The sequence below is a fragment of the Solanum lycopersicum genome, chromosome 4 (genome assembly GCF_036512215.1).
Source record: "Solanum lycopersicum chromosome 4, SLM_r2.1".
Lineage (NCBI taxonomy): Eukaryota > Viridiplantae > Streptophyta > Magnoliopsida > Solanales > Solanaceae > Solanum > Solanum lycopersicum.
The window spans coordinates 52295693-52323120 of record NC_090803.1 but is presented as its reverse complement, the minus strand read 5'-3'; the positions used below and the strand labels follow the sequence as shown (position 1 = coordinate 52323120).

General features: G+C 37.9%; 1 protein-coding gene across 1 annotated transcript; it reads right to left on the bottom strand.

Annotated features, from left to right (window-relative positions):
• Window positions 1-5561: 5561 nt before the first annotated feature.
• Window positions 5562-6068, bottom strand: LOC101268756 (auxin-responsive protein SAUR68-like). Its single transcript, XM_069296787.1, has 2 exons — window positions 6002-6068; window positions 5562-5896 (listed from the first exon to the last, which is right to left on the bottom strand). Exons 1-2 carry the CDS (start codon window positions 6066-6068, stop codon window positions 5562-5564), a joined length of 402 nt encoding a protein of 133 aa, XP_069152888.1.
• Between the last annotated feature and the right edge of the window lie 21360 nt (window positions 6069-27428).

The window sequence follows — 27428 nt, the reverse complement described above, 5'->3', positions numbered from 1 at the left end:
GTTTTTGTTAGGAAAGCTTCTAATATATATATTTGTATTCTTAACCGACTTTTTATGCAACCTATAATTACAATATTTAATATGTATTAACCTCTAACAATTGAATTATTATTATTTATAATAATTATAATAAAAATATTATTTTGCATACCTTAAGTAAATAAAATTCAATTATTTAATTTTTCAATTACATAAATTTAACGGGATTTGAAAGTGGAAAAGTGGTTCTTTAATGCCTAGAGTCTTACATGATTAATTGTTTTAAACTAACACATCATGTATTACTTTACCAAATTTTTACAATTCCTATAATTTGTCTTCTATTTTTTTTAACTTGACTTATCAAATTCTAACACTTTTAAATTAGTAACCAATCTTTGTTAATACAATATCAGTAGAATTTCAATAGTTCATTAAGTATTTAGTGTAGGTTAATTAGTATTATGTGAAAAGGAATTTCAAAGAACATAAAAGAAATAGTATATAAAGGTAACAAATGATTTCCATTTCCTTCAAGTTTTGTTTCTTTAGTTGAGCATCTAACCTTCCTTCTAAGTTTTTTCTTTTCACTTAAATTTTTCCTTAAAGAAAACGGGAAATAGAGAAACATGTAGAGTTGATACATGTTGAAATTAAATAATTTTCATATCAATTTACATCGAACATTATTATCTCCGTAAGGAGTGCTAGCAGAAATTCATGAGCTATGAAAAGGAAGAAATTGATTTCTTTGAAATACTGAATTTAGAATTTTCATTAATTGATTTATTCTTATAATGTACTGTAAATATAATTGCTTCAACTATAGATAAATGCAATGTTATTTGTGTATTTGGAGGGAGTTTATATATATATATATATATATATATATATATATATATATATATAAAATAATTTTTTTAATAGATTAATCAATTGGATGAATAACTTTTTATTTTAATTCTTCAAAAATAATCTTAGTTGCAAATTTTTACTACTTTTATTTTCAAAACTAAATATGCATGTAACTTTATGAAATATTATTAATGGGAAACACGCGCAATGCGCGTGCACAAAAACAAGTATTATAAATAATACGAAGTGTTGTTCAATTAGTTTGTTGTTAAAGTCTTGTACAACCAGAAACATGTTGTCTATACGTGTTCCTGTGAAGAATTCAGAAGGATAGAATTTTAACAAGTGGTATCAGAGCGGGTTATATTAATCAAGAGTCTAATAACTCAAGAGAAAAATCAATATGAGTTCTGCACCTCGGATCGTACATGGTCAAGGACAGCACATTAACATACCTCCTTTATTTAATGGATAATACTACTCATGTTGGAAGGCAATGATGGAAGACTTCATTCAAAATGAATACTACGAACTATGAGTTAGAATCACTAAGGGACCACTAACTCCTACTATTACTGATAGTGAAGGGAATAAAATACCTAAACCCACAGATAAATACGATGAAACTGATTATAAGATCTTAGGAAAGAATGCAAAAGCTAAGTGTATTCTCGTATGTGGACTAGGACCTGATGAGTTTAACAGTATTTCAAGTTGTACCTCTTCAAAACAAATATATGATACGTTACATTTCCCTCACGAAGGAACAACTCAAGTTCGAAAATTCAGAATTGCCAGACTTTTTTCTGAATATGAAGCCTTCAAGATGAAGTCCGGAGAATCTCTTCAAGACATGATTACCAGATTCACCACTGTGGTAAATGAAATAATATCCTTGGGCAAAGTATACACCACTGCGAAACAGGTTGACAAAGTACTTAAACGCTAGTAAAAAATCACCACCCATGAAAGAAGAAAATCTTTAGAGACCATAAAGCGGAGACTGCTTCAAGTGTAGCAAGACAGATCACCAGATCAAGGACTGCCCAATGTGGAAATTAGAATGGCAAAAGGAAAAAGTTGAAAAAGAAAAGAAAGAATTCTTTAATAAAAAGAAAAATAAAGAAAAAGAACAAACAATGTATACAACTTGGGAAATAGGTCCTTCATATATGTATGATGAAGATAATGATGACATAGCTTTGATGGCGATGGAAGAATCAGAACCTGAACCTGAATCAAACTCTGAAGAAGCTGAGGTAAATCTTCTTGACTTAAAAGATAAAATAAACTAGAAAAGTTCTCTACGAAAAATCTATCATTCCTATTAATTGCTTCCATAGACACAATTCAAGAACTTGTTAAAATGAAGAACCAATTTCTTGCTTCTTTGTCTAGCTTAAAGTTTGAGTATATTGATCTACAAGAGAAAATCAAGAAACTTGAATCACACAATATGGAACTAAGAAATGAGATTCTAAAACAAAAAGTTCTTGGTAAAGAAAAAGTGGGTGAACTGCCTAATCAAAAACTTGAGGTAGAAAAACTCAAAAATCACTTAAAGCTAGAAGAAGAAAACTCTAGGAGAATAAATTTTGAATTAAATCGGATGAAAAGTGATATGGAAAGAGAAAATAAGTGGAAAAAATCCTTCATGCTAGTAACCCATCTAGGTAACAATAATAGGAACATTAAAATCGAAATAGGTTATAAACAACCCTTAAATAGGAATCCTATGTTTTGTACTATTTGTAAAACTCAGGTCACTCTAAACAATATTGTCCTAAATACATAGTTACTGGAGAAAATAAAACAAAAGGAACTTATGGAACTATTCAAGAGGAACATGTATATTCCTAGAACAAACCGTCTGCCCAAGTGGGCTCATAGAGATATTATTTACCTTTTGATCAATACAAAGGACCCAAGTTAAACTGGGTTCCTAAATCTAACCTCTAATTATTCTTTTTTTAGGAAGAAGTGAGAGAAAACAAGCAACATTGGTACTTGTATAGTGCTTGCTCAAGACACATGACATGTAATAAAACATTGTTTCTCTCACTAGAAGAAGGAAAAGGAGGAATGGTAGCTTTTGGTTGTGGAAAAGGGTCTAATCAGAGGACGTGGTAAGATTGGAAGATCTGATGAACACTCAATTGATAGAGTCTATTATGTGGAAGGACTAAACACAACCTACTCGGCATATCTTTATTATGTGACAAAAGAAACAATCTATTCTTTAGATCCACTGGTGTTGAAGTAATTTACCTAAGCACACAAAAGGTAGTATTAACCGGAAAAAGAGATAAACATGTCTACACTGTAGATACCTCATCTCTCTCTGATAAAAATTTGGCATGTTTAAGCGTGTTGGATAAAGATCCCTTGTTATGATATAAATGGTTGGGTCATGTTAGCCAAGTACAATTGAACAAACTCATCACTAAGGACTTAGTTATAAGACTTCCTAAAATAAAATCCAAGGAAGATAAGGTGTGTGAATCATGTACTCTAGGGAAACAGATAAAATCATCTTTTAAATAAAAAAAGATGATAAGCTCAACATGTTCCTTAGAACTATTTCACATGGACCTGTGTGGACCAATGAGGGTTCAAAGCAGAGGAGGAAAATGATATATGTTTGTTTTAGTTGATGATTATACTAGGTACACCTGATTACTATTTCTTGCATCAAAAGATGATGCCTTTGTTGCTTTTTGTTCATTAATGAGAAAAATTCAAACAAAATTTGGAAAACAATTAATGGCAATCAGATCCGACCATGGAACAGAATTTGAGAATTTAAAGTTTGCCCACTATTGTGACTCCCATAGAGTTGATCATAATTTTTCTGCCCCTAGAACCCCTCAACAAAACGGTGTGGTTGAAAGATAGAACATAATTTTTCAACAAATAGCTAGAACCATGACGATCGCAAGTAAAATCACCAATCATTTCTGGGCAGAAGCAATAAACACTGCCAGTGATACTATAAATAGATGCATGTCTAGACCTCTGTTAGAGAAAACTCCTTATGAATTACTAAAAAGTAGAAAGCCCAACATCTCTCATGTAAGAGTGTTTGGATGCAAATGTTTATTCACAACAATGGGAAAATTTTGCTAAGAATTTGCCTTTTATTTGAATATTATTTGAATATATATAACATTATATGAAAATAAAAGCATAATATTTTCATTTTTAATGACCTGAAAAATAAATTCACACTTCAATTACAATAATTAGGATATTGAAAAGACAACATTTAAACTTACAGTTAAATAACCATGAATAGGGTAAACGAAAAGGCAATTGAAAGTAATAAGTCTTTTTTCTAAGTGAATAATGACTTTCTTCAGGTAAAGAAAGAAACTATGTTTCGTCTTTAAATAAATAATTTCATCTTCATATACATTTAAAAAGGCATGGAATATATAGGAACACTATTTTAGTTAAGAAATCGAAGACTTTAAGACAATTATGAAGAACATATGAAGTGTGGTGTCTGCAGTGATTTCTCGACAATGACAACGGTGAGAAACTGATTTTGTGTTCCTAGAAATCTCATAGTCCTCCAGCATCAACTGCCCTTTATCATTTTTCTTTTTTGAAACTGGAAGTTTTCAAATTTTTAACACTATTTCTTTGTTGTTGTTTTCTTCTAAACCCCCTCCCCCCCTCCTCTTATTGTAGAATATGCCTCTTTTTAGTTTTATATGTGATGCAATTTGAAGTGTTCTTGAAATTCAAGGTATATTGATTTATCCAAGTATTTCTATAACACAATTTCAATCAGGATATTCATTCTAACATATCTATAAAAATTCACATGAAACACACGTGATTTGCACGTACTCAGAAACTAGTATATATATATATATATATATATATATATATATATATATATATATATATATAAAGTTATATAATTTTTTTTAGTTTAATTAAGAAGCAGTGTCTGTGGGATTTCGGTCATAGTCTAGGGGTACTTGTGCCTTATCCCCATAAAATTACTCAAAGGATAGTTTGCAACAAATGAAGTGACTTTCTGAGATAATTACTATTAGTTGAGTAACCATCTAAGAAATCAACTCTCAGCTGGTGGCTTCAGCTGTGCAAGTTCAAGAATAGCAAGAAAACCTTGGAAATAAACCACTGGATATTCTTTCCTACAATAATCCAGGAACTAACTCCCCATAATTAATTGGTTTTGTAACCTACAGATTTTTCATCTTTCATATTACCAAATTGTTTTGATTCAACTTAATAAATGAATTTCTGACAAAATAGATTAAACAATACAGATCAAAAAATGGTGATAGGTGTATGTCATTTTGCCTTTGAAAACTTTTTTATAATTATATATTTATCATGCTTGAATTAGAGTTTTCGCTTATGAAAAGAAAATACATCAATCCAAGATTAGATTGTTAGGACTTCTGTAACCAAACTGAAAAGTAGAAGTCTTGAATATGGTAAATTTTCTCACAAAAATAATATTCAATGTGTATGATTTGCTTTACAATTTTGTACTCTTTAATCTTTACCGTCTAAAAAACTATTTTTCAGCTAGCATGTAAAACAAAATTGTTAACCTTCACTCAACAAACAAGAAGCTGTTGGCTTCCACTTTCTTGGCACAAAGAAGAAGTCGAACAACAAGAGGAAGGAATTGATAGGAGCAACGCTTTGACAAGATCTTCAACAGTTATGCCTTTCTTGATTAGTTATATGATGTAGTCCATGAAGTCTGAATCACAAGGTAATGTAATAGGGCCACCACTTGACAACCCAAACTTTTCTTCGGACATGTCCAAAAGCTGTCTAATAACCTCATTTTCAAGGTAAGCCAAGGGAACAACAAAACGAGCTTGATCAATTATATATACTACAAAATGGTCTTTCTCGATTATAGAGGATGAGAAAGTACTGAAAATTTCTACATCACTCCCATTTCTTGGAAATGAAATTCTCTTCCTCTGCATGGCTGCAAACATCTGCCATTTCCTGGCCATCTTGATGAGTTTCTTAGTGCTGAGTATTGCCATTTTTCCTTTGAATACTGGTAACAAGAAAGTGAATGACAAATTTAGACACTTTTGATGGCTAAATTGATAATTCTTGTGCTTGATGATGAGACAGGATCAGGAAGGGGGATTATTTATACAAAATGGAGCTAACTTTTTGTCACTAACCACCGCAGGCAAAGCCATGTGCCAATGCCTGTTGTCCATGTTTATATGGGGCCTAAAATTTGTGGATGCAGCTTGTTTGAAAATAATTGATGATAAGTTTCTTGCTTTCTTCTCTCAATGCTAATAGTTTGAAACCATTAATTGAACAATTTCTGGTAAGAAGCAAAACCATGTTCTGCTCTTTTCTTGTCATGTAGATAGGTGACCTTTAGATTTCTATCTTGGCAATCAACTTCATCAATTTTTGTTGATTATATTTCGTAAAATAAAAATGGGGCCTAATGTTTCTCTTCAACATATTTATTGTCTGAGTAGTTGATAGTAATAGAGTAAGCAAAGCCATGTGAAGCTTCATGTGCCATTTTCTCACAAGTATCCATTAAATATTTGATATGAAGCTTGTCATAAGCTTGTGCATATATATTTCAAAGCCAAACATGTCAACAAAACACAAGTTATTTGTTTCCCTTCATCAGTTAGAGTTACATCTTATTTCTTACGATAATGGGTATCAAAATAACTCCATTTATTCACGCTAATCAAATTCTAAGAAGGTCTTCGATACATCTGGAGTTGTTCCAAAAGGACATTGCGTAGTATATGTAGGAGAGAGCCAGAAGGAGCGATTTGTCGTGCCAATATCATACTTAAGTCATTCTATATTCCAAAACATAGTAAGTCAATCTGAATAAAAGTTTGGCTTTGATCAATTAATGGGCGGTCTCACAATACCTTGCAACGAAAAATTGTTCGTTGAGCTCACTTCCTGCTTGAGGTGATTATGAGTATGAACATGGTGCAAATTCTTTTGCCCGTGAAATTTTGTCAAGCAATAGGATTAGAAATGAGAAAAATGAAGACAGTAGACAGAGAAATAAAATAATTCCTTGTTTGTTTCTTAACCATTTCGTATAGTATTAGTAAACAAGGAATTTCTGCTTGTGAAGTTGAGTTAAAATGACTAACCACCTCTTGTCAAATGGATATAAACAATATTTATTTAAGAAAAAAAACTCAAGTCACTTGATTAGAAGACTTGAAACTTTTTGGATTTTCATGCCTCCTCATTCTATGGATTGATGCGCCATTCTGCTGACTATATTAACGCCTGCGGTTAAGTACTGTTATCAACATTTATGGCTCGTGAACCTCTCCTTTATGTGGTTGTGTTAAATAAGTTTACGAGACCTAAAACTAGTGCATACGGAAGATGAACTAGAAAAATTTGCTTGAGGTTCTTTGTCGAAGATATGGCAGCACCGTCTTTTTCTATCAGATTTGTTCATTTTGACTTGAAAAATACAAATTTATGCTATTCATTGTTTCATCCAATTCTCTTTTTGTAGGCCTTCCATCAACAGCGTTAGAAGCAAATCCAGGTGGAGGCGGATCATGTTTCTGTTGCATTTCCACTCTTATCTCTGCAATCTGTTGCATCAGCTACATAACTAACTCATTGTGTTCTGCAGCGGTGGGTTGGGCCACCACAAAATCAGTAAGACTCACTTCTTCATTATTGTCCCCCATAACTGCCTTTCCTTTGTCTGAGCTTTGTCTAGGCAAAGAATCTGTGAGTCCTTTTGATCTGGTGAAATAAGGATGATCTGCCAGCTTTCGATTGACACAGATCAGTATTAACGTACATATATCACACAGAGAGCAGATAAACACACAAGTTGCTTTATTTGAGGATATCTTGAATCCACGAGTGAGGACGAAAACACACTTTTTAACAAGAAAAAATTTGCTTATTTCAGTTTTGACGCTCTCTCAGGAAGGCTAAATCACGTTGAGCTAAGGTCTTCTTGCAGCTGCTCTTTGACGTTTGTTGATCTGGTCTTCGTATCTTATCTTAACATGGAGGAGAGAATGAAATTTTCTAGAAGATATGGGCCGGTCCTGGAGAGGCTGCATACATATCCCACGATGAGAGTTCAAGCCCAACAAAGTTCGAGTACAAGATAAAACATTTTTGTTCATTTGTTCATTACGATTACAAGGAAATTGAAAGGCAACAATAGAGCTTCTAAAAGATGAAATGATGACAACACGTTATGTCACGACCCAAATCCGGGCCGCGATTGGCACCCACACTTACCCTCCTATGTGAGCGAACCAACCAATCTAAACCTTAACATTTCAAGGTAATATCAACATAAAGTAATGCGGAAGACTTAAACTCATTAATAAAACCGATAACTATTATTATTCCCAAAATCTGGAAGTCATCATCACAAGAACATCTATAATCAAATTACTAAAATAAGAGTATTCTAAGAAGCTAAAAATACATAAGAAGCTAGTCCATGCTGGAAGTTCAAGGAATCAAGACTTGAAGAAGAAGATCCAGTCCAAGCTAGAAGCATTAGCTCACCCTGAATTTTTGATGTAGTAAGACTGGCTTGAGTTACTGTTGAGTCGAAGATGACGGCACGTTTGCTGCACTCCACAAATAAACAAGAAGAAAATAATAAAAGTAGGGGTCAATACAAAACACGGGTACTGAGTAGATATCATCGGCCAACTCAAAATAGAAAACCGTATGTATTAAGCAATATCATAAAATCAACTAATATCCTTAGCATGCAGCATCTACAGTTACCATAACCCTTGGTTACAACACCAAGCACATCAATGAGGATTCACACCTCCTCGTCATATTCATTTGGGAATTTAGTTCATTAGATTGGATATATTAACATATTTCAAGATTCATTATCTTTATTCCCCTCGTGTCGGTACGTGACACTCCGCTCCTCAATATACTATCCTGGTGTCGGAAGGTGACACTCCGGTCCTCATTCTATCCTGGTACCGGAAAGTGGCACCCGATCCATATTCTATCCTGGTGTCAGAACGTGACACTCCGATCCTCATATACTATCCTGGTACCGGAACGTGGCACCCGATCCATATTCTATCCTGGTGTAGGAATGTGACACCCGATCCATATTCTATCCTGGTACCGGAACGTGGCACCCGATCCATATTCTATCCTGGTACCGAAACGTGGCATCCGATCCATATTCTATCCTGGTACCGAAACGTGGCACCCGATCCATATTCTATCCTGGTGTCGGAACGTGACACCCAATCCATATTCTATCCTGGTACCGGAACGTCGCACCCGATCCATATTCTATCCTGGTACCGGAACGTGGCACCCGATCCATACTCTATCCTTGTACCGGAACGTGGCACCCGATCCATATTCTATCCTAGTGTCGGAACGTGACACCCGATCCATATTCTATCCTGGTACCAGAACATGGCATCCGATCCCCTAATCTCACCACTTTCGTTCATCAAGCCTTCTTTTATACCAAGGCATCATCATTAACAAAGTAGATTAGGGTTTATTTTCAAGATTTGGGATTCAATAGCTTCATCATGCTTATTTATTCACAATTACATAATCATATCATTCATGCAAGCATACAATTAAGCATATAGAAGGTTTACAATACTACTAACACATATCATTCGCTATTAAGAGTTTACTACGAATAGCATGAAAACCATAACCTACCTCCACCGAAGAATTGAAATCAAGCAAGTTAATCCTCAAAGCTTGGTGCTTTCCTCTTCTCTCGATCGTTTCTCTCTCTCCCTTCTTGTTCTTTCTATTTTCTTATTCCAGCCCTCTTTCTTTTACCCTAATTAGTATATAATTAAGAATAAAAGATGACAATAATGCCCCACTAATTAACTTAAGGTTACCTCTTTTTACCCCCAAGTAATTAGACTTATTAACATTAACCCACTAACTTTATAATTAAGGCAAGAATAGTCAAAAACGTCTCTTAAAACGTATCAAGAAATCCGACCCGGACTGGGATTGCGCAACCTGTGACGGGCCGTCGTGCCTGCGACGGTCCGTCCTGCAGGTCGTTGCAATGTTCAGAGACCCAAATTTCCACCAAGGGTCTGTGACGGTCCGTCACACCTGCGGCGGTCCGTCCTGCCATTTCGTTACGAAGTTCAGAGAGTCGATTTTCAGTACCCAATTTCAGATTTTCTAAGTATTTTGAAACGAGACACCCTCGACGGTTCGTCGTGCCCATGACGTTCCGTCGTGGGTTCCGTCGTCTCAGCCTATTTTTCCAGAAATAAAATCTGCTGCTCAAAACGACTAAACAGGTCGTTACATTAGATACCAATTTACCCATCGTTCATCCCCGAACGATCACAAGAAGGAAAACAAGGGCGAAAAGAAGTACCTGAATCTGTAAACAGATATGGGTATTTTTCTCGCATACCCGCCTCCTTCTCCCAAGTGGCTTCTTCAACGGGTCAATTCTTCCATTGAACTTTGATGGATGCAATCTCTCTTGACCTCAACTTGCGAACTTCTCTATCTAAAATAGCAACAGGCTCCTCCTCATAAGACAAGTTCTCATCAAGCAAAACTGAATCCCAACGGATAATGTAATTTCCATCCCCATGATATCTTTTCAACATAGACACATGGAATACCGGATGCACTCCGGACAGCCCTGGAGGCAAGGCTAACTCAGAAGCCACCTCCCCTACTCGCTTAAGTACTTCAAATGGACCAATATACCTTGGGCTAAGTTTACCTCGCTTACCAAATCGTATCACCCTTTTCATTGGCGAAATCTTCAACAAGACTTGTTCACCTTCCATGAACTCTAAGTCTCTAACCTTTCGATCTGCATATTCTTTTTGTCTACTTTGCGCCGCTAGAAGCTTTTCTTGAATAGACTTCACTTTCTCTATCGAATCCCTCAAAAGGTCAGTACCCCAAGGTCTAACCTCGAATGCATCAAACCAACCAATGGGAGACCTACATCTCCTCCCATACAATGCTTCAAATGGGGCCATATCAATAATTGAGTGATAGCTATTATTGTATGAAAACTCCGCTAAGGGTAGGAAGCTATCCCAATGTCCACCAAATTCTATCACACATGCACGAAGCAAATCCTCCAACACTTGAATCGTCCTTTCAGACTGACCATCGGTCTGAGGATGGAACGCAGTACTAAGGTCTAACCTAGTACCCAATTCCGCATGCAATGTTTTCCAAAACTTAGAAGTAAACTGCGTACCTCTATCTGATATGATGGATAGTGGAACCCCATGCAATCAAATGATTTCTGAGATATAGATCTTGGCTAACTTCTCTGCATTGTAAGTCACATTTACCGGAATGAAATGAGCAGATTTACTTAACCTATCAACAATCACCCAAATGGAGTCATACTTCCCCATTGTCTTTGGAAGACCAACCACAAAGTCCATTGCAATTCTTTCCCACTTCCATTCCGGAATGGGCATTCTCTGAAGTGTTCCTCCGGGCCTTTGGTGTTCATACTTTACTTGTTGACAGTTTGGACACTTGGCAATAAAGTCAACAATATCACGCTTCATTCTACTCCACCAAAAGTGTTGTTTTAGGTCACGATACATCTTGGTTGCACCCGGATGTATAGAATACCTTGAACTATGAGCCTCTGTCAGAATAGTGTTGATCAAATCATTGACGCGGGGTACACATACCCTTCCCTTGATTCTCAAAACACCTTCCTCATCGATTTGTGCTTCCTTAGCCTCTCCTCGCAATACCTTATTTTGGATTCTTCTTAGTTTCTCATCATCAAACTGTTTTCCCTTAATCTTGTCAAGAAAAGAAGATCTTGCCTCCATGCAAGCCATTAATCCTCCCTTCTCATTTACTTCTAACCTCATAAGGTCGTTAGACAGAATCTGAACTTCTCTAGCCAATGGGCGTCTAGAAGCTTACAAGTAAGCTAGACTTCCCATGCTTCCAGCCTTTCTACTTAAAGCATCCGCTACAACATTCGCCTTCCCCGGATGATACAAAATAGTGATGTCGTAGTCCTTCCGTAGTTCCATCCATCTCCTCTACCTCAAGTTCAAATCTTTCTGAGTAAAGACATACTGAAGGCTACGATGATCCGTGTAGACCTCACACTTAACCCCATATAAATAGTGTCTCCGTTGCTTTAATGCATACACTACCGCAGCAAATTCCAAATCATGAGTTGGATAGTTACGTTCATGCACCTTTAATTGCCTTGAAGCATAAGCAATCACACTCTTCTCTTGCATTAGTACTGCACCCAAACCAGAATAGGATGCATCACAATAAACAATGAAGTTCTTACCCTCTACTGGCAAGGTAAGGATAGGTGCGGTAGTCAACAAATTCTGGAGCTTCTGAAAGCTTTCCTCACATTCGTCCGACCATACAAATGGAACATTCTGCTTAGTCAAGTTCGTCAATTGGGAAGCAATAGAAGAGAATCCCTTGACAAATCGACGGTAGTAGCTAGCTAACCCAACAAAGCTCCTTATTTCTGACACATTAGTAGGTCTTACCCAATTCTTCACTGTCTCAATCTTAGAAGGATCCACCATCACTCCATCCTTAGAAACCACGTGCCCCAAGAAGGACACTGCATCTAGCCAAAACTCACACTTAGAGAATTTGGCATAAAGCTTTTTCTCCCTCAACATTTCCAATACCATTCTCAAATTCTCTTCATGTTCCTTCTTGTTCTTTGAGTATACCAATATATCATCGATAAATACGATCACAAAGAGATCCAAATATGGCTTAAAAATCCCGTTCATCAAGCTCATGAACGCAGCAGGGGCATTCGTTAGACCAAAAGACATCACTACAAATTTGTAATGCCCATACCTCGTTCGAAAAGCAGTCTTTGGCACATCCGTTGCCCGTATTTTCAATTGATGATAACCGGATCTCAAGTCAATCTTAGAGAAGACACAATCACCTTGTAATTGATCGAACAAGTCATCAATGTGGGGAAGAGGATACTTGTTCTTTATGGTTACCTTGTTTCGTTGTCTGTAGTCTATACACATTCGAAAACTCCCATCCTTCTTCTTCACAAACAAAACCGGAGCACCCAAGGAGATGCACTTGGTCTAATAAAGCCTTTGTTTAACAACTCTTGAAGTTGGGCTTTTAACTCTCTTAACTCCGCGGGAGCCATTCTGTAAGGGGGTATCGAAATGGGGCGAGTACCCGGTTCAAGGTCAATACAAAAATCAATATCCCTATCTGGTGGCATACCAGGAAGATCTGCAGGGAACACATCCAGAAACTCACGGACCACCGAAACCGACTCAATCGAGGGTACTTGGGTAGTGTCATCCTTGAGATGTGCCAAGAAAGCTAAACACCCTTTACTAACCATTTTCTTAGCACGAAGAAAGGAGATGATACGCACCGAATTGGAAGTGTAGTCACCCTCCCAAACTAACGGATCTATCCCAGGCTTGGCTAACGTCACAGTTTTAGCATTACAATCCAAAATTGCAAATTGCGGAGAAAGCCAAGTCATACCCAGAATTACATCAAAATAATCCATTTCCAAGATAACCAAATCTACATAAGTGTTGCTCCCCACAAATTTCACCAAACAAGACCTATATACCTTTTCAACTACCACAGACTCACCCACCGGAGTAGAAACACGAATAGGCATATCAAGTAATTCACAATGTAAATTTAGACCATTATCAAATGAGGAAGATACATAAGAAAATTTGGATCTAGGATCAAACAATACAGAGGCCATGCAATCACAAACCAGAAGATTACCTGTGATGACAGCATCAGACGCCTCCGCTTCAGACCGCCCAGGGAAAGCGTAACAATGGGCCCTATCGTTCATCTGTCCGTTGCCCCTACCATGTTGTGATGTAGTGGCTCCTGTTTGCCAATCACCTCGGCCGTTTTGGTGACCACCATTTCCTCGACCACCCCGTCCTCCAGAATAACGGCCTCTGCCATGACCACCTCTATCTCTAACATTTGGAGGTCTGTAACTCTGTTTTGGACAATATCTCTTAATATGTCCAATCTCCCCACATCCATAGCACTCTCTGGGTTTATGCATAGGTCTCTTAGAGGAGTGTTGACCGTTCGGAGGTGGACCCCCAACTACAGACTGTAGTGAAGTCTGAATTGGTCGGATTGAGTAACCTCCAGAACCTTGTCCTCTAGAGTAAGAACCATTAAACTCACCTCCCTTTCGAAACATTTTTGATGTCAATGTCGTAGTGAAGTCGTCTGGCTTCACTCCTTCCACTTCCATCACAAAGTCTACCACCTCTTGGAAGGATTTTGCCGTTGCCGCTATCTGTAAGGCTGAAATTCGCAATTCTGACCTCAACCCCTTCACAAACCGGCGAATCCTCTCTTGTGGACTGAAACAAAGTTGCGTGGCATATCTGGATAACGCGCGAAACCTAGCCTCGTAAGCATTAACCGACATCCTACCTTGCTCTAGGCTCAAGAACTCATCCCTTTTCCTATCCCTCAAAGTCCGAGGGATATACTTCTCCATAAACAAGCTAGAGAATGAGGCCCAAGTCATAGGTGGTGCCTCTGTTGGTTGACACTCAATATGTGATCGCCACCACATTTTGGCGTTCCCTTGAAACTGATAAGTCACAAACTCCACACCAAACCGTTCTACTATACCCATCTTGTGTAGTAGCTCGTGACAGTCAACCAGAAAATCATAAGCATCCTCTGATTCAGCACCCTTGAAGACCGGAGGTTTCAATTTTAAGAACTTACTGAAAAGTTCATGCTGATCATTTGTCATTATAGGCCCAGTAGTCAGACGTGGAAACGTGCCTATTTCCAATGGAACATCCATGCAGGGAGCCATAGTAGCCGCATGTTGTACCTCCGGAGCCTGAGGTGCTGGTGCTGAAAACACTGGGGGTGTCTGGCCCTGATCAGATAACCCGCTAAGATAAGCCAGAACCTGATTGATCATCTCTGGGGTAGGTTGGGGTGGCAATCCCTCATTCTGCACTTGTTCAGTTTCCCCATCCTCCCCTTCTCTTATTACTTCCTCAGTCGGTGGAGGAGTCACTGCCCTAGTATCAGATGGTCTAGGCGCTCGTCCTCTTCCCCTAGAGGACGTCCTCCCACGACCTCTACCACGGCCCCTTGCCGCTGTTCTTCCTTGAGCCACAGCCCCAGTGGCTGGCTCAGTTGTTTCTTGTCTGGCCGGTGTTGGTGTTGGCTTAGTCATTGCTCTAGTTCTAACTATCTGCGAAAGAGAGTGAAGATGGTCAGATACCAATTCGTATCGCCTAGATACCAATTGGACTCAAGTGGTAGCACGAAAGAAAGAATGAGAGAGTGAAATTTTCCTAAAGTCTTATAGCCTCTCAAGGAAAAGTAAAGGCATCCCCCTACCGTTCCTTAAGACTCTACTAGACCTGTTCTTGTGTGATGAGACCAACGAACCTAATGCTCTGATACCAAGTTTGTCACGACCCAAATCCGGGCCGCGACTGGCACCCACACTTACCCTTCTATGTGAGTGAACCAACCAATCTAAACCTTAACATTTCAAGGTAATATCAACATAAAGTAATGCGGAAGACTTAAACTCATTAGTAAAATTGATAACTATTATTATTCCCAAAATCTGGAAGTCATCATCACAAGAACATCTATAATAAAATTACTAAACTAAGAGTTCTATGAAGCTAAAAATACATAAGAAGCTAGTCCATGCCGGAAGTTCAAGGCATCAAGACTTGAAGAAGAAGATCCAGTCCAAGCTAGAAGCATTAGCTCACCCTGAATTTCCGATGTAGTAAGACTTGCTTGAGTTACTGTTGAGTCGAAGATGACGGCACGTTTGCTGCACTCCACAAATAAACAAGAAGAAAACAATAAAAGTAGGGGTCAGTATAAAACACGGGTACTGAGTAGATATCATCGGCCAACTCAAAATAGAAAACCGTATGTATTAAGCAATATCATAAAATCAACTAATATCCTTAGCGTGCAGCATCTACAGTTACCATAACCCTTGGTTACAACACCAAGCACATCAATGAGGACTCACACCTCCTCGTCATATTCATTTGGGAATTTAGTTCATTAGATTGGATATATTAACATATTTCAAGATTCATTATCTTTATTCCTCTCGTGTCGGTACGTGACACTCCGCTTCTCAATATACTATCCTGGTGTCGGAAGGTGACACTCCGATCCCCATTCTATCCTGGTACCGGAATGTGGCACCCGATCCATATTCTATCCTGGTGTCAGAACGTGACACTCCGATCCTCATATACTATCCTGGTACCGGAACGTGGCACCCGATCCATATTCTATCCTGGTGTCGGAACGTGACACCCGATCCATATTCTATCCTGGTACCGGAACGTGGCACCCGATCCATATTCTATCCTGGTACCGGAACGTGGCATCCGATCCATATTCTATCCTGGTACCGGAACGTGGCACCCGATCCATATTCTATCCTGGTGTCGGAACGTGACACCCGATCCATATTCTATCCAAGTACCGGAACGTGGCACCCGATCCATATTCTATCCTGGTACCGGAACGTGGCACCCGATCCATACTCTATCCTTGTACCGGAACGTGGCACCCGATCCATATTCTATCCTGGTTTCGGAACGTGACACCCGATCCATATTCTATCCTGGTACCAGAACATGGCATCCGATCCCCTAATCTCACCACTTTCGTTCATCAAGCCTTCTTTTATACCAAGGCATCATCATTAACAAAGTAGATTAAGGTTTCTTTTCAAAATTTGGGATTCAATAGCTTCATCATGCTTATTTATTCACAATTACATAATCACATCATTCATGCAAGCATATAATTAAGCATATAGAAGGTTTACAATACTACTAACACATATCATTCGCTATTAAGAGTTTACTACGAATAGCATGAAAACCATAACCTACCTCCACCGAAGAATTGAAATCAAGCAAGTTAATCCTCAAAGCTTGGTGCTTTCCTCCTCTCTCGATCGTTTCTCTCTCTCCCTTCTTGTTCTTTTTATTTTCTTATTCCAACCCTCTTTCTTTTACCCTAATTAGTATATAATTAAGAACAAAAGATGGCAATAATGCCCCACTAATTAACTTAAGGTTACCTCTTTTAACCCCCAAGTAATTAGACTTATTAACATTAACCCACTAACTTTATAATTAAGGCAAGAATAGTCAAAAACGTCCCTTAAAACGTATCAAGAAATCCGACCCGGACTTGGATTGTGCAACCTGTGATGGGCCGTCGCGCCTGCGACTGTCCGTCCTGCAGGTCGTTGCAATGTTCAGAGACCCAAATTTCCACCAAAGGTCTGTGACGGTCCGTCACACCTGCGACGGTCCATCCTGCCATTAGTCAATTTTCAGTACCTAATTTCAGATTTTCTAAGTGTTTTGAAACGAGACACCCTCGACGGTCCGTCGTGCCCATGACGTTCCGTCGTGGGTTCCGTCGTCTCATCCTGTTTTTCCAGAAATAAAATCTGCTGCTCAAAACGACTAAACAGGTCGTTACACGTTAGTCATTTTCTTTTTTTGGAACCATTAGCCTTCTTCTTTCAGACGACCTAGGAATGGAGGCTTGTAAATGATTTCCTTGTCATCGTCTTCCTTAGTTGCTTCAGGGTGAGCGTTGTCGGGACCACTGTTGGCTCCTTTCTTGTAGACGGGGTATTTTCCGAAGCTTATTGGTCATGTAGCTATGGAAGAGTTTGTTCTTCCTCATTGCAACTATCCACTCTCTCATGGAGAAGAATTCTTCCATTCCACTGTCAGCTCCTTGTCGAGTGACATGTTTTTAGCTAACAAAGCGGCGGTCTCTGAATCTATCCTCTCCTCTCTCGCTTCTCTTCTTGCACTTTCAATCGAAGCATGTCCAACTTTTGTCACAAATCCTCTGTCTCCATCTCAATATCTTTCTTTCTTTTCATCTGTTGCCAGAGCCTCACCCAACGTCACGGTTGCAGCTCTGTAGATTGCGGTGGCCATGTCGACTCTAAGCCCCTCCTCCTTGGCTTCTTGAATTTCTCGACTGATCCGTTTAATCTTTCTTTGTAATTCTATTTCACTGAGCTCCATCTGGATGTTCTTACCTTTGTCCATAGCAGTGAGTTTTCCTTTCCTGAGACGGTAGAGTAAAGTTTTAGGATTTGTGGTATTGGAGGGGTCTTTTGAGTGAGAAATATAAGACTTGAAAATTTTGGTCGGACATTTTGTAATAGTGGCTTCTGTATATTCTTTTGAAATTTCTGGATAAGAGTGGGTCTATGATATCCTCATTCATAGCAACATAACATATAAGCAGTTAAACACACATATATCGTGTCCTAATCATGCATGTGACCCTTTGTGCCAATGGTAGGCCTAGCGATCTGAAGGATGTATTGAGTCATTTAAACAAATAGTTGTATCCCAAAAATAAACTTCACTAAATATCATAGCGTTCATTACATAATTTTAATAAACGAGATACATTTAGGGCGGGGGATGTGATGTGAATACAGATAGAAAACAATCCCACTCATGGGAGCTAAAAGGTTGATGGCTCAGCTCCTCTTCTGGCCTTCTCTACTTCTTCGCGGATGATGCACTTGTTGATGAACACGTACGTCTTAGTGAACACAACTTTGGAATATGTTGATACGGCTTGTAAAGTAGTCATCTGCTCGTCCAGAATCGTGTCCCAACACATCATGCAAGCCCTTGTATCGGCTAGCTCTTGTGACGTCTCAGCTGAAACCCTCTGACTTTCTAACTCTCGGAATTGGTACTCTCGCTCCCTTTGTTGAAATTCTTGCTCCTTCTGCTGAAATTTTTTCTCTCTTCGGACCCACTCCTGCTGAAAATGGTATGAATGGATCTGAAGCCTTGTCTACACGTCTTCAATTTCTCGACCTGTGCGTGGTATCGGATCCACTACACCATGTAGATCATTATGCAACCATCTCTTGTATTTGTTGACATACCCCGCTTCATATATGTTCTCGGTCATATCCCACTTCATGTTGACACGTGTGGACCATTTCTTGGAGGATGATCTTAGCGAAAGGTGATTTGCCATTCTCATTGTAATCAAAAACAAAAGAGCTAGCATCCCCTTGAGCGGGTATGATTTGTGTTCTACCGAATTGTCGCATCACTCTTGTTGGGTTGTAGGGAAGCAATCCTCAAACGCCAGGAAGGATTAAAAATGGAAGTTTGGCCCCTTGTGCTGCTATCCTCTCAGTCTTGAAGTTTGGTAACATCCATTGTATGTCTCCTTTCAGATCATGAAATACCCTCGCCCATGCATCCCTGGTTGTATGAATTGGGAATCTATGGACACTGAGATAGAATTCATAATTATCAAGAGGACTCGTCTGGCTTAGTTTGGACAACTCTTGTGGCTAGGCGTCGTCCCTTTTACAGAGATGCTCAATCAACCACTATTGAAGTAGAATGTTGTAACCTTGGAAAAATGGGAACCCATTTTTACACATACTTAAAGATCGATAAATGTCGGCCAAAATGACCGGGGCCAAACTACAGTACTTTTTTTCTTCTTGTTTTCTACAAATTCCTCTGAACATGGTGTCCACTAACATCACGACCCGGGTGTTGATTTCTTTTCCTTCATCTTTAGGGAACATCATTGTTCATAAAAGGCATGAAGATAAAGCGATAATTTGAGTTTGCCTCCATATACTGTGATTGTGGAATTCATTCGGAAATAGTCTGAAATAGCTATCGTGCCCCCATCTCCCAAAAACACTCATTAGTGGTATATCGTGGGTGTCCAACCAGCTTGCGTTTACTAGTAACAATATATTCTTCAATTCTTCACTAGTTGGCCTATCTGGAAGAAGGATGTGATGATTTGGACATTTTTTTTCCTTTTTCCACATGTCCCGATAGAGTCCAGACAATTCTTAATTTCCTCTGGTGTGGGTGTTATTTCGACATCCTCAAATTTAAAAACCATCTTCTTATCGTCCCCAAACCGAGTGATAACCTCGATAAACATGGGTCATACCTTGTAGTCTATTATTCAAGGTAAGTGACCCAGGTGAATCGAGATTTCTATCTTTTGACAATCTTGGGGTTGTCCCACCATACGCGGAGAATGTCTGGTGTCTTGGTGACCATGTTGAAATGAAGGAACTGACTCGACATCTACAAAACATATAACAAGTTAATTGGTATTCCCCACGACACAACAAACATTTAAACACGCAATACATCCTTCAAATTTATCACACAAATATGATCGTCATATCGAGTCGTGGGCTCTTTGGACTCAAGGCAGTCTTTCTAATGGGACCAACACTCCTTGGATGTTGGGTCGTCTTAGGCCGATGCGTTTATTTTGAGATTGGGTTTCGGTCTATCTTAGTTTGACTAAGAGCGGGTTGTATTTAAACTGGAAAGGGTAACCCAAGCGGACTACTTGGGCTGGGACAATTAACAATCATTGACTATCAAGTAGTCAACCACACTCGTCAGGGTGCCCTGAGAAAACTTTTGGTTGTTGAACGACGCGAATCCGCATAATCGTCCTTTAGTGGGAATGAAAAATAATTGTCATTTGACGGAAGATGTCATGCTATGAATGAAATAGTTTAATAAAGCAATAAACAAATAAACAAACATACACATCACCAAATAATGTTAATTTTTAAGGCTAGAATCCTCTCAACATCCCCAGCAGAGTCGTCATTTTTGTTTTATCTGAAATCAGGAAAAATATCTATTTTAAGAAATTTTTGACTTTTTAGAGTCGCTTACATAATTTTTAAGAAAATCAAGAAAAACTAAGATTTCCAAAAGACTTAACAGAGAAAAATCATTTGAAAACAATCAAAACAGGTGATAGGCACCTAAAACATTTCGCTTAATACGATTATCTGACAAATAACTATTTGGCAAAAAAAATTGTTGTTAACTTCATTTATAAGAAGAAAGGTTAAAAGTCGAAGGTTTTTAAATATTAGCTTATTGTCTAAATGAGCTTTTCGTGATAATTAGTGATTTTGATTTGACAAAATGTTTAAGGTGTTCCACGGGGATTCGAGTTTTCCTAACTTTAAAACTTAACGATGAATAAATAAGGCAGATAATTTAAAAAATATAAAGAGATAGGGAGAGAGAGATTGGGTCCAAATCTGGGTTCAGTTCGCCTTGACCGGAATTTTGGACCCACCTATTCTTGGGTATTGACCCATTTTCTTTCGCACCTGTTCTAGTCTAAACGAATAATAAATACAAAATAATATAAAAAGGGTACACGTCTTATGCCCAAAATAAATACAACATAATAAATTAAAATTGGATCTTCCAATCCGACTTCTTCGATCCTTTAAATATCGGGAGTCGTCCGTTGGCTGTGGGTTGACTCGAAAAGAGGAATTTTGAGCCCCTATGTCTCTCTTCGAGATGCAAAGGAAAAGGATGAGTTCTCAGCAAACTCGGCTCGGTTTTACATGCGATTGGAAGAGAAAAGGAAACATAAGTAACACTCGAAATAAATTGCAATATAAGACACTCTAATGATACTCCTAAGCTTTAATCAGTAACAATAACCAAGAGGAAACGTAAAAATTCATGACAGAGGGACATCACCCAAGGATAAGAAGGATTCACTACGATTACGCCTAAATGGTGGATTCCATTACGACAATTCACATTGAGATAAAAAAAATCATAAAACCAAGTTACTGCCAACCAACATTTAATACTAAATTTAAAGAACAAGGTATGCTTGAAACATACCCTATCCGCTAAACATAAATAATCGATACAAACCTGCGCAAAAGATAACTATACTAAATAAAGACTAATAAGATAAAAGAATTGTTGACTGCTTAGCCCTACATGCATACTCTTTACAGAAAGGTAATTAAGCATATGATAAATGATGGCATGCTAATACACATAATCAGTTCTCGATTGGTATTCTATCAATTAAATAGCCACAAGCAGATCCTTTTTAAAAAAAAAAGAAGAAGAAGAGAACAACAGAACTTAGGACATAATACTTCAACTTCACCAAATGAATTTCTTTTCATAAAATATACAGTATTGTCAACTTGCTTTAGTCAAACTTTGAAGAAAAAGGTAATAATTGAGGAAAAACATTCAGATAACTTAACGGATGATAAAATAAAATAAAGGAAAACAACCAGTGTTGTGGATGCATGACAAACGGGCAGGCCTATATTTGTAAAGATAACTCATAATAAATGAATGATCTCTGAAGATAACACGATCAAATTCAGCATTAAGGTTGCACAATTCAAACAAGGAATTTTCTGCTCATTCATAAGAAAACAAACCACTAGCCATACCAATAGGAACAAAAATTTTGGTTGCTCAAAACTATTCTAAAAGAGAAAAGGAATAATTTCTTAGGCATTTTACAAGAATGTAGTCTGAAACGAGAAAGGCATTAATAAACTAGAAACTCGACGGAATAAAAACAACTTGGAAAGACGAAAGAAGAGCGCTACCTGATTCTCGAATTCGACTTACACTCACACGTGAAGGAGGATATTAAAATAAGTAAATAATATTAAAAGGAAAACAAATAAAGAGGTAGCGTCAAATTTACACTTGATAACACGACGAAATTTGACGTAATAAGAAAAACATGCACCTCTCTTATAAAAAAACAGCGAACCCCAACAGTGCTTAACAGCTAACCACATATAAACGACTCTCTTCCATACATTTAAAGTCATTTCGAAATAGAAGGGGAGACAGGAAAACTTACTTCTCTTTGGGGAGCGATACCGAGAGCAGAGCGAGCTGGAAGCGACAACTTTGCTACTCCACAGGGACGTAGGCAGCGATGAAGAAAACTCCAGTAAAAAATTGAGTTTCGAAAAGACTTGACGGAATGCTTTCTTTATGATCTACTCTGAGTCTATTCTAAATATCATTTGCTCTAAAATACGGCTAGGAATCTTTGAACAAAAAAAGAGGACTTCCGTCCCGAAAGTATGAATCAAGAAGTACCTGAAGACTCAAATATATTGGAGAACTGCTCCCACATCTCCTGCTTAGTCTCCCAGTAGCCTCCTCGACTAGATTATACCTCCAAATAGTTCGTAACAACAAGAATGGCTCTCAACCATAACTGCTTGACATTTGTGGCTAGAATGGCACTACTTCTCTATAAAGGCCAAAGGATCATCCAACTCAATTAAATCAACTCATAGGCAACCACGCTAACTGCCTTTAAAATCTCAAAATAGAATATATACCTAGGGTTAACTTTGCCCCGCCTCCGAAATCTCATCACGCCTTTCATGGGCGATACTCGGAGAAATACTTAGGCACCAACTACAAACCTCAATTGCCGACGCCTCTGATCCATGTAACTCTAGTGTCTACTATGGGCCGTCCTGAGCTTATCGTGAATCACCCTCATCTAATGTAAGGCATCCTGAAGAAAATTAGTATTATGCGGCATAGGCTTTGTAGACTCAAACCAACCGAGTGGAGAGCGACAACGCCTACCATATAAGGCCTCAAATAGGTCCATTTAGCCTAGTTGTTGTTGTTGTATGGAAACTCCACCAAAGGAAGGAACTGGTCCCACTGACCTCCAAATTCTATATCACAAGATTGCAATATATCCTCCAAGACCTGAATAGCACGCTCCAGCTGGCCATTAGTCTGTGGATGAAACTATGTGCTAAGGTGGACATGAGTGCCCCCTGAAAATGTTCTCCAAAAGTTGGGAGTGAACTGTGAACCCTGATCTGGAATGATAGAAACAGGCACGCCATGAAGACGAACTACCTCCCAAATATGTATACGAGCCAACCTCTTGGCACTGAAGATAGTATGAATAGTAAGGATGTATTAACATGGTTAATCGATCCACGACATGTTTCCTCTTCAAACATGTCTTGTTTCCTTTTCAGTTGCTTAATCTAGTGTCATGTATTTAGTTGAAGCACATTGTTGATTGGGACATCCTTCTCTACCCCTATTGAAGAAGCTCTACCCTCAATTATAGAATATTCCATCATTGAAATGTGATTCATGTCAGTTTGCAAAACATCATCGTCACTCAATTTTTCAAGGGTTAATAAGTTAGTTGAGTCGGCATTCGAGTTAGTTCATTCTGATGTTTGGGACCATGTCCCGTCGTCTTCAAAACTGGGCACAAGTATTTTTTCACTTTTATGGAAGACTTCTCTCGATGACTTGTATTTATTTTATGAAGAGTCGCTCTAAAGTTTTTACTCACTTTCGTGCCTTTTGTGCTGAAATAAAGACTCAATTCAATGCTTCTATGCGTATTCTGATAAGAGATAGTGCAAGAGAATACATGTTAGAATTTTTTTGGTTCTACATGGACAACACAGTGTTCTCCATAAGTCTTCATGTGTTGATAAACCCTCTAAAAATGGAGTTGCTGAGAGGAAGAATATACATTTACTTGAAACATCTCGGGCCCTCTTATTCCAAACGAAGGTGCCTAATCATTTTTGGGTCGATGTAGTCTCAATGACATTTTTCCTATTAATCGCATGTCATTTGCTATGCTTGATGATGATATGCCTTAAAGTGTTCTTTTTCTAAGCAAGGCATTATTTCATGTGGAACCTAAGATATTTGGAAACACATTTTATGTTCGAGATGTTCGACCATCTGTTACTAATTTAGATCTCAAGGAATTGAATGTGTTGTTCAGGAATTTTCTCGCCTTCAGAAGGGGTATCAGTGCTATTCTACTGAACTTGAAAAATATATGGTATCAAATGATCTGGTATTATCAGAGACTACATTATTTTTATATGCACCTCCCATTTGTACGAGTCAAAGGAAGAAGATGAATGGTTAGCCTATCAGGTTACCCATTATGTTTCTCCATCTCCCACTTTTCCTAATTGTAAGAACCCTAAAAATGAATATGCTATGTAATGCTTAATGGTCTAGAATGACTACAATTAGACTGGGTTCACACTGATTGATGCGCGTAGAACCGGACCTTTGAACCTTTGATACAGCCAAGCCAACTAACTTGGGGAGTTATTGGATCTAGAAAAGGTTGTGTCCAACCATGTAGGGCTCTCGAATACAAAGATTTACTTGAAGGAGTCTTTACCAGACTTAAAAAGGGAAAATCTTAGGTATGGAGGGTCTAGGGGTAAAATAGTCTTTTTCAAGGCTAAGGGTAGCATTGTAATTACCCTAAATATATAATTAATTAGTTAACTAATAAGGTGGTGGGGCATTTTGTGGAGAGGGCCAAAAAATTATCTCTTGAAGTGAAGTCTTGCTCAACCCAGGTTCGAGCCTAGGTGGAAGGAATGAATTAAATTGTTTTTAATTTAAGTTGGTAAATTAATGTAATTAATTTATATTTATTATTTATTATCTGAGTTAAATTAAAAGGAAATAAGATTATTAATAATTAAATCAAAACCTTTATTGACTAAGTCCTAAACTAGACTCCTAATCCTAAGGAAACTCTTTTCTCCCACGCTCATCTTCAAAAAAAGTACGTAAACCAAATTTCTTCACACTTGAAGAACTCACAACGAAAAAAATAAGAAAACAAACGAAATCAATCACGTAGGCAAAGAGAAGTTTGTCCGTCGAGTTGGTGTTGACTTTGAGGGAATTTGGACATGATCGTGGGTGAAGTTTTTGGGCAGCAAGTTGAGGGTTAAACTTAAAAAAGGTATGGGTTCTCTTCTCTTTTGGTCCCTTTCCCAAGAGACCCCCTAAGGTTCAGACGAATATAATCCAAAAACTAGGGTTGTTCCCCGTTGCATGTCCCTGTCACTAGCTTCCATTGAATCATAGGTTGGTTATGTCTGCTGGTAGAAAACTATGGGATGAAACGTGTTTTCCTGATGATTATGTGTTTATATGTATGTTCTTAATTATGTGACTTATGTTGATGTTTTTCTGAAATTATGTGTACGTGTATATGCAATGTGAACAGTATCTATATGCCTCGGGTTAAGGCTTTAAAAATGTGATGTTCATATGAGTTGAAATGTGGCTGATTTGAGTGATAATCTATTGGCTAAACGAATCCATGAAAAATGCACCTAAGAACACATTAAATGATCTACGAATTACCCTATGAATTCACGTGTAAATGTTGAAGGAAGTGAGATGAATTTCCAGTAAATTACAAGTAGTTTGGCTAAACATAGATGAAAAAATCTGGAATTCTAAATGAGTATAAATTAGGTGAGGTCATCAGGAATCGAACCCGCGACCTCACCCATGAAAAGCACTAAAAAGGTGAATAAAGAAATGGGGTTGAGGGGGGTTCGAACTTGGGTACTCCTGGCTGGAAATTAATATATGAAATTAAGAATTGAGAGGAGTGGGATTCGAGCCCACAACCTTTCAATCAGAACATAAGGAAAAATGAAAACAAAATAAATGTGAGACGTGGTAATCGAACCCACGACCTCAAGGCAGTAGATGAGAGTAAGATAACATGAAAAGAAAGAAATGTGAGCTGTGGGAGTTGAACCCACGACCTCAAGGAAGTAAAGCAGAGTTAAGAGAAAATGAAAAAAAAAGAAATATGAGGCGTACAAATTGAACCCACGACCTCTAGGCAGTAGAGGCGAATTAAAAGAAAAATAAAGAGAGGATGTGAGGGTTTGATCCCACAACCTAATGGTCAACTCGAGATTGTCAATGAAAATTTAAAAGAAAAATAAAAGGGGTTGTGAGGGTTTGAACCCACGACCCCTCGGCCAAGAAAGAGAATAGAAATAAAAAGGAAATGGTGATGTTGGGGCTCGATTTAGGGTCCCAATGTCATGTGGACTGGAATTAAATAAAAGGAAAAATGTTAAGTGTTGTCCAAGGGATTTGAAACCGGGGGCCCTTGCCCAAATTCCCTATTGATACATATGTCATACGTGAATTAAATATTCAAGAATAATGCTACCTACTTAGATCGAAATCGAGATTTTGGCATACATACAAAGATGCATAAGTCTTGTACCACATAATCTTAGGAAGATATGAATCACTTAAACGAACTATGAATGAAGCCTCATGGCTAGTATGTATAGACCCATAAGTCTAGCATACGTTTAAAAATAAGTGAATCTAAGATGTATGTAATGAAATGATGTAACCCTAGAAGGGTTAAGTAAAAGTGTAAAACACAACAAATGTCCAAGTGCATTGGCACGTGATGAAATGAATAATGAAATGATGAAATTAACAAAGAAATTATGAAATGAATAATGAAATGATGAAACCCTAGAAGGGTTAAGTAAGAGTGTGAAACACACTAAATGGCCGAGTGCATTGGCATATGATGAAATAAACATTCACGTAAAATGGGGTGAGTAATTATGAAAAGAAAATGTGTTAATGTTAATGAATGTGGTGACAACATGATATGAGGCTAATATAAAAGATGATAACAATCTCAAATGAGCCTAAGTAAATGTTACCAAAAGTACTCAACTATGAGAGTGTAAAGTTAATGAAGAGACTAGTCTCTATGAACACTCTAATGAATGTATTGGGATTAATAAACTTGATACTAATGATGAG

Coding starts and splice junctions, on each gene's coding strand:
- LOC101268756 (XM_069296787.1), bottom strand. CDS start 6,068: ATGGACAACAGGCATTGGCACATGGCTTTGCCTGCGGTGGTTAGTGAC. Junction 5,897..6,001: donor CAAAAAGTTAGCTCCATTTT/GTATAAATAATC, acceptor TCTTGTTACCAG/TATTCAAAGGAAAAATGGCA.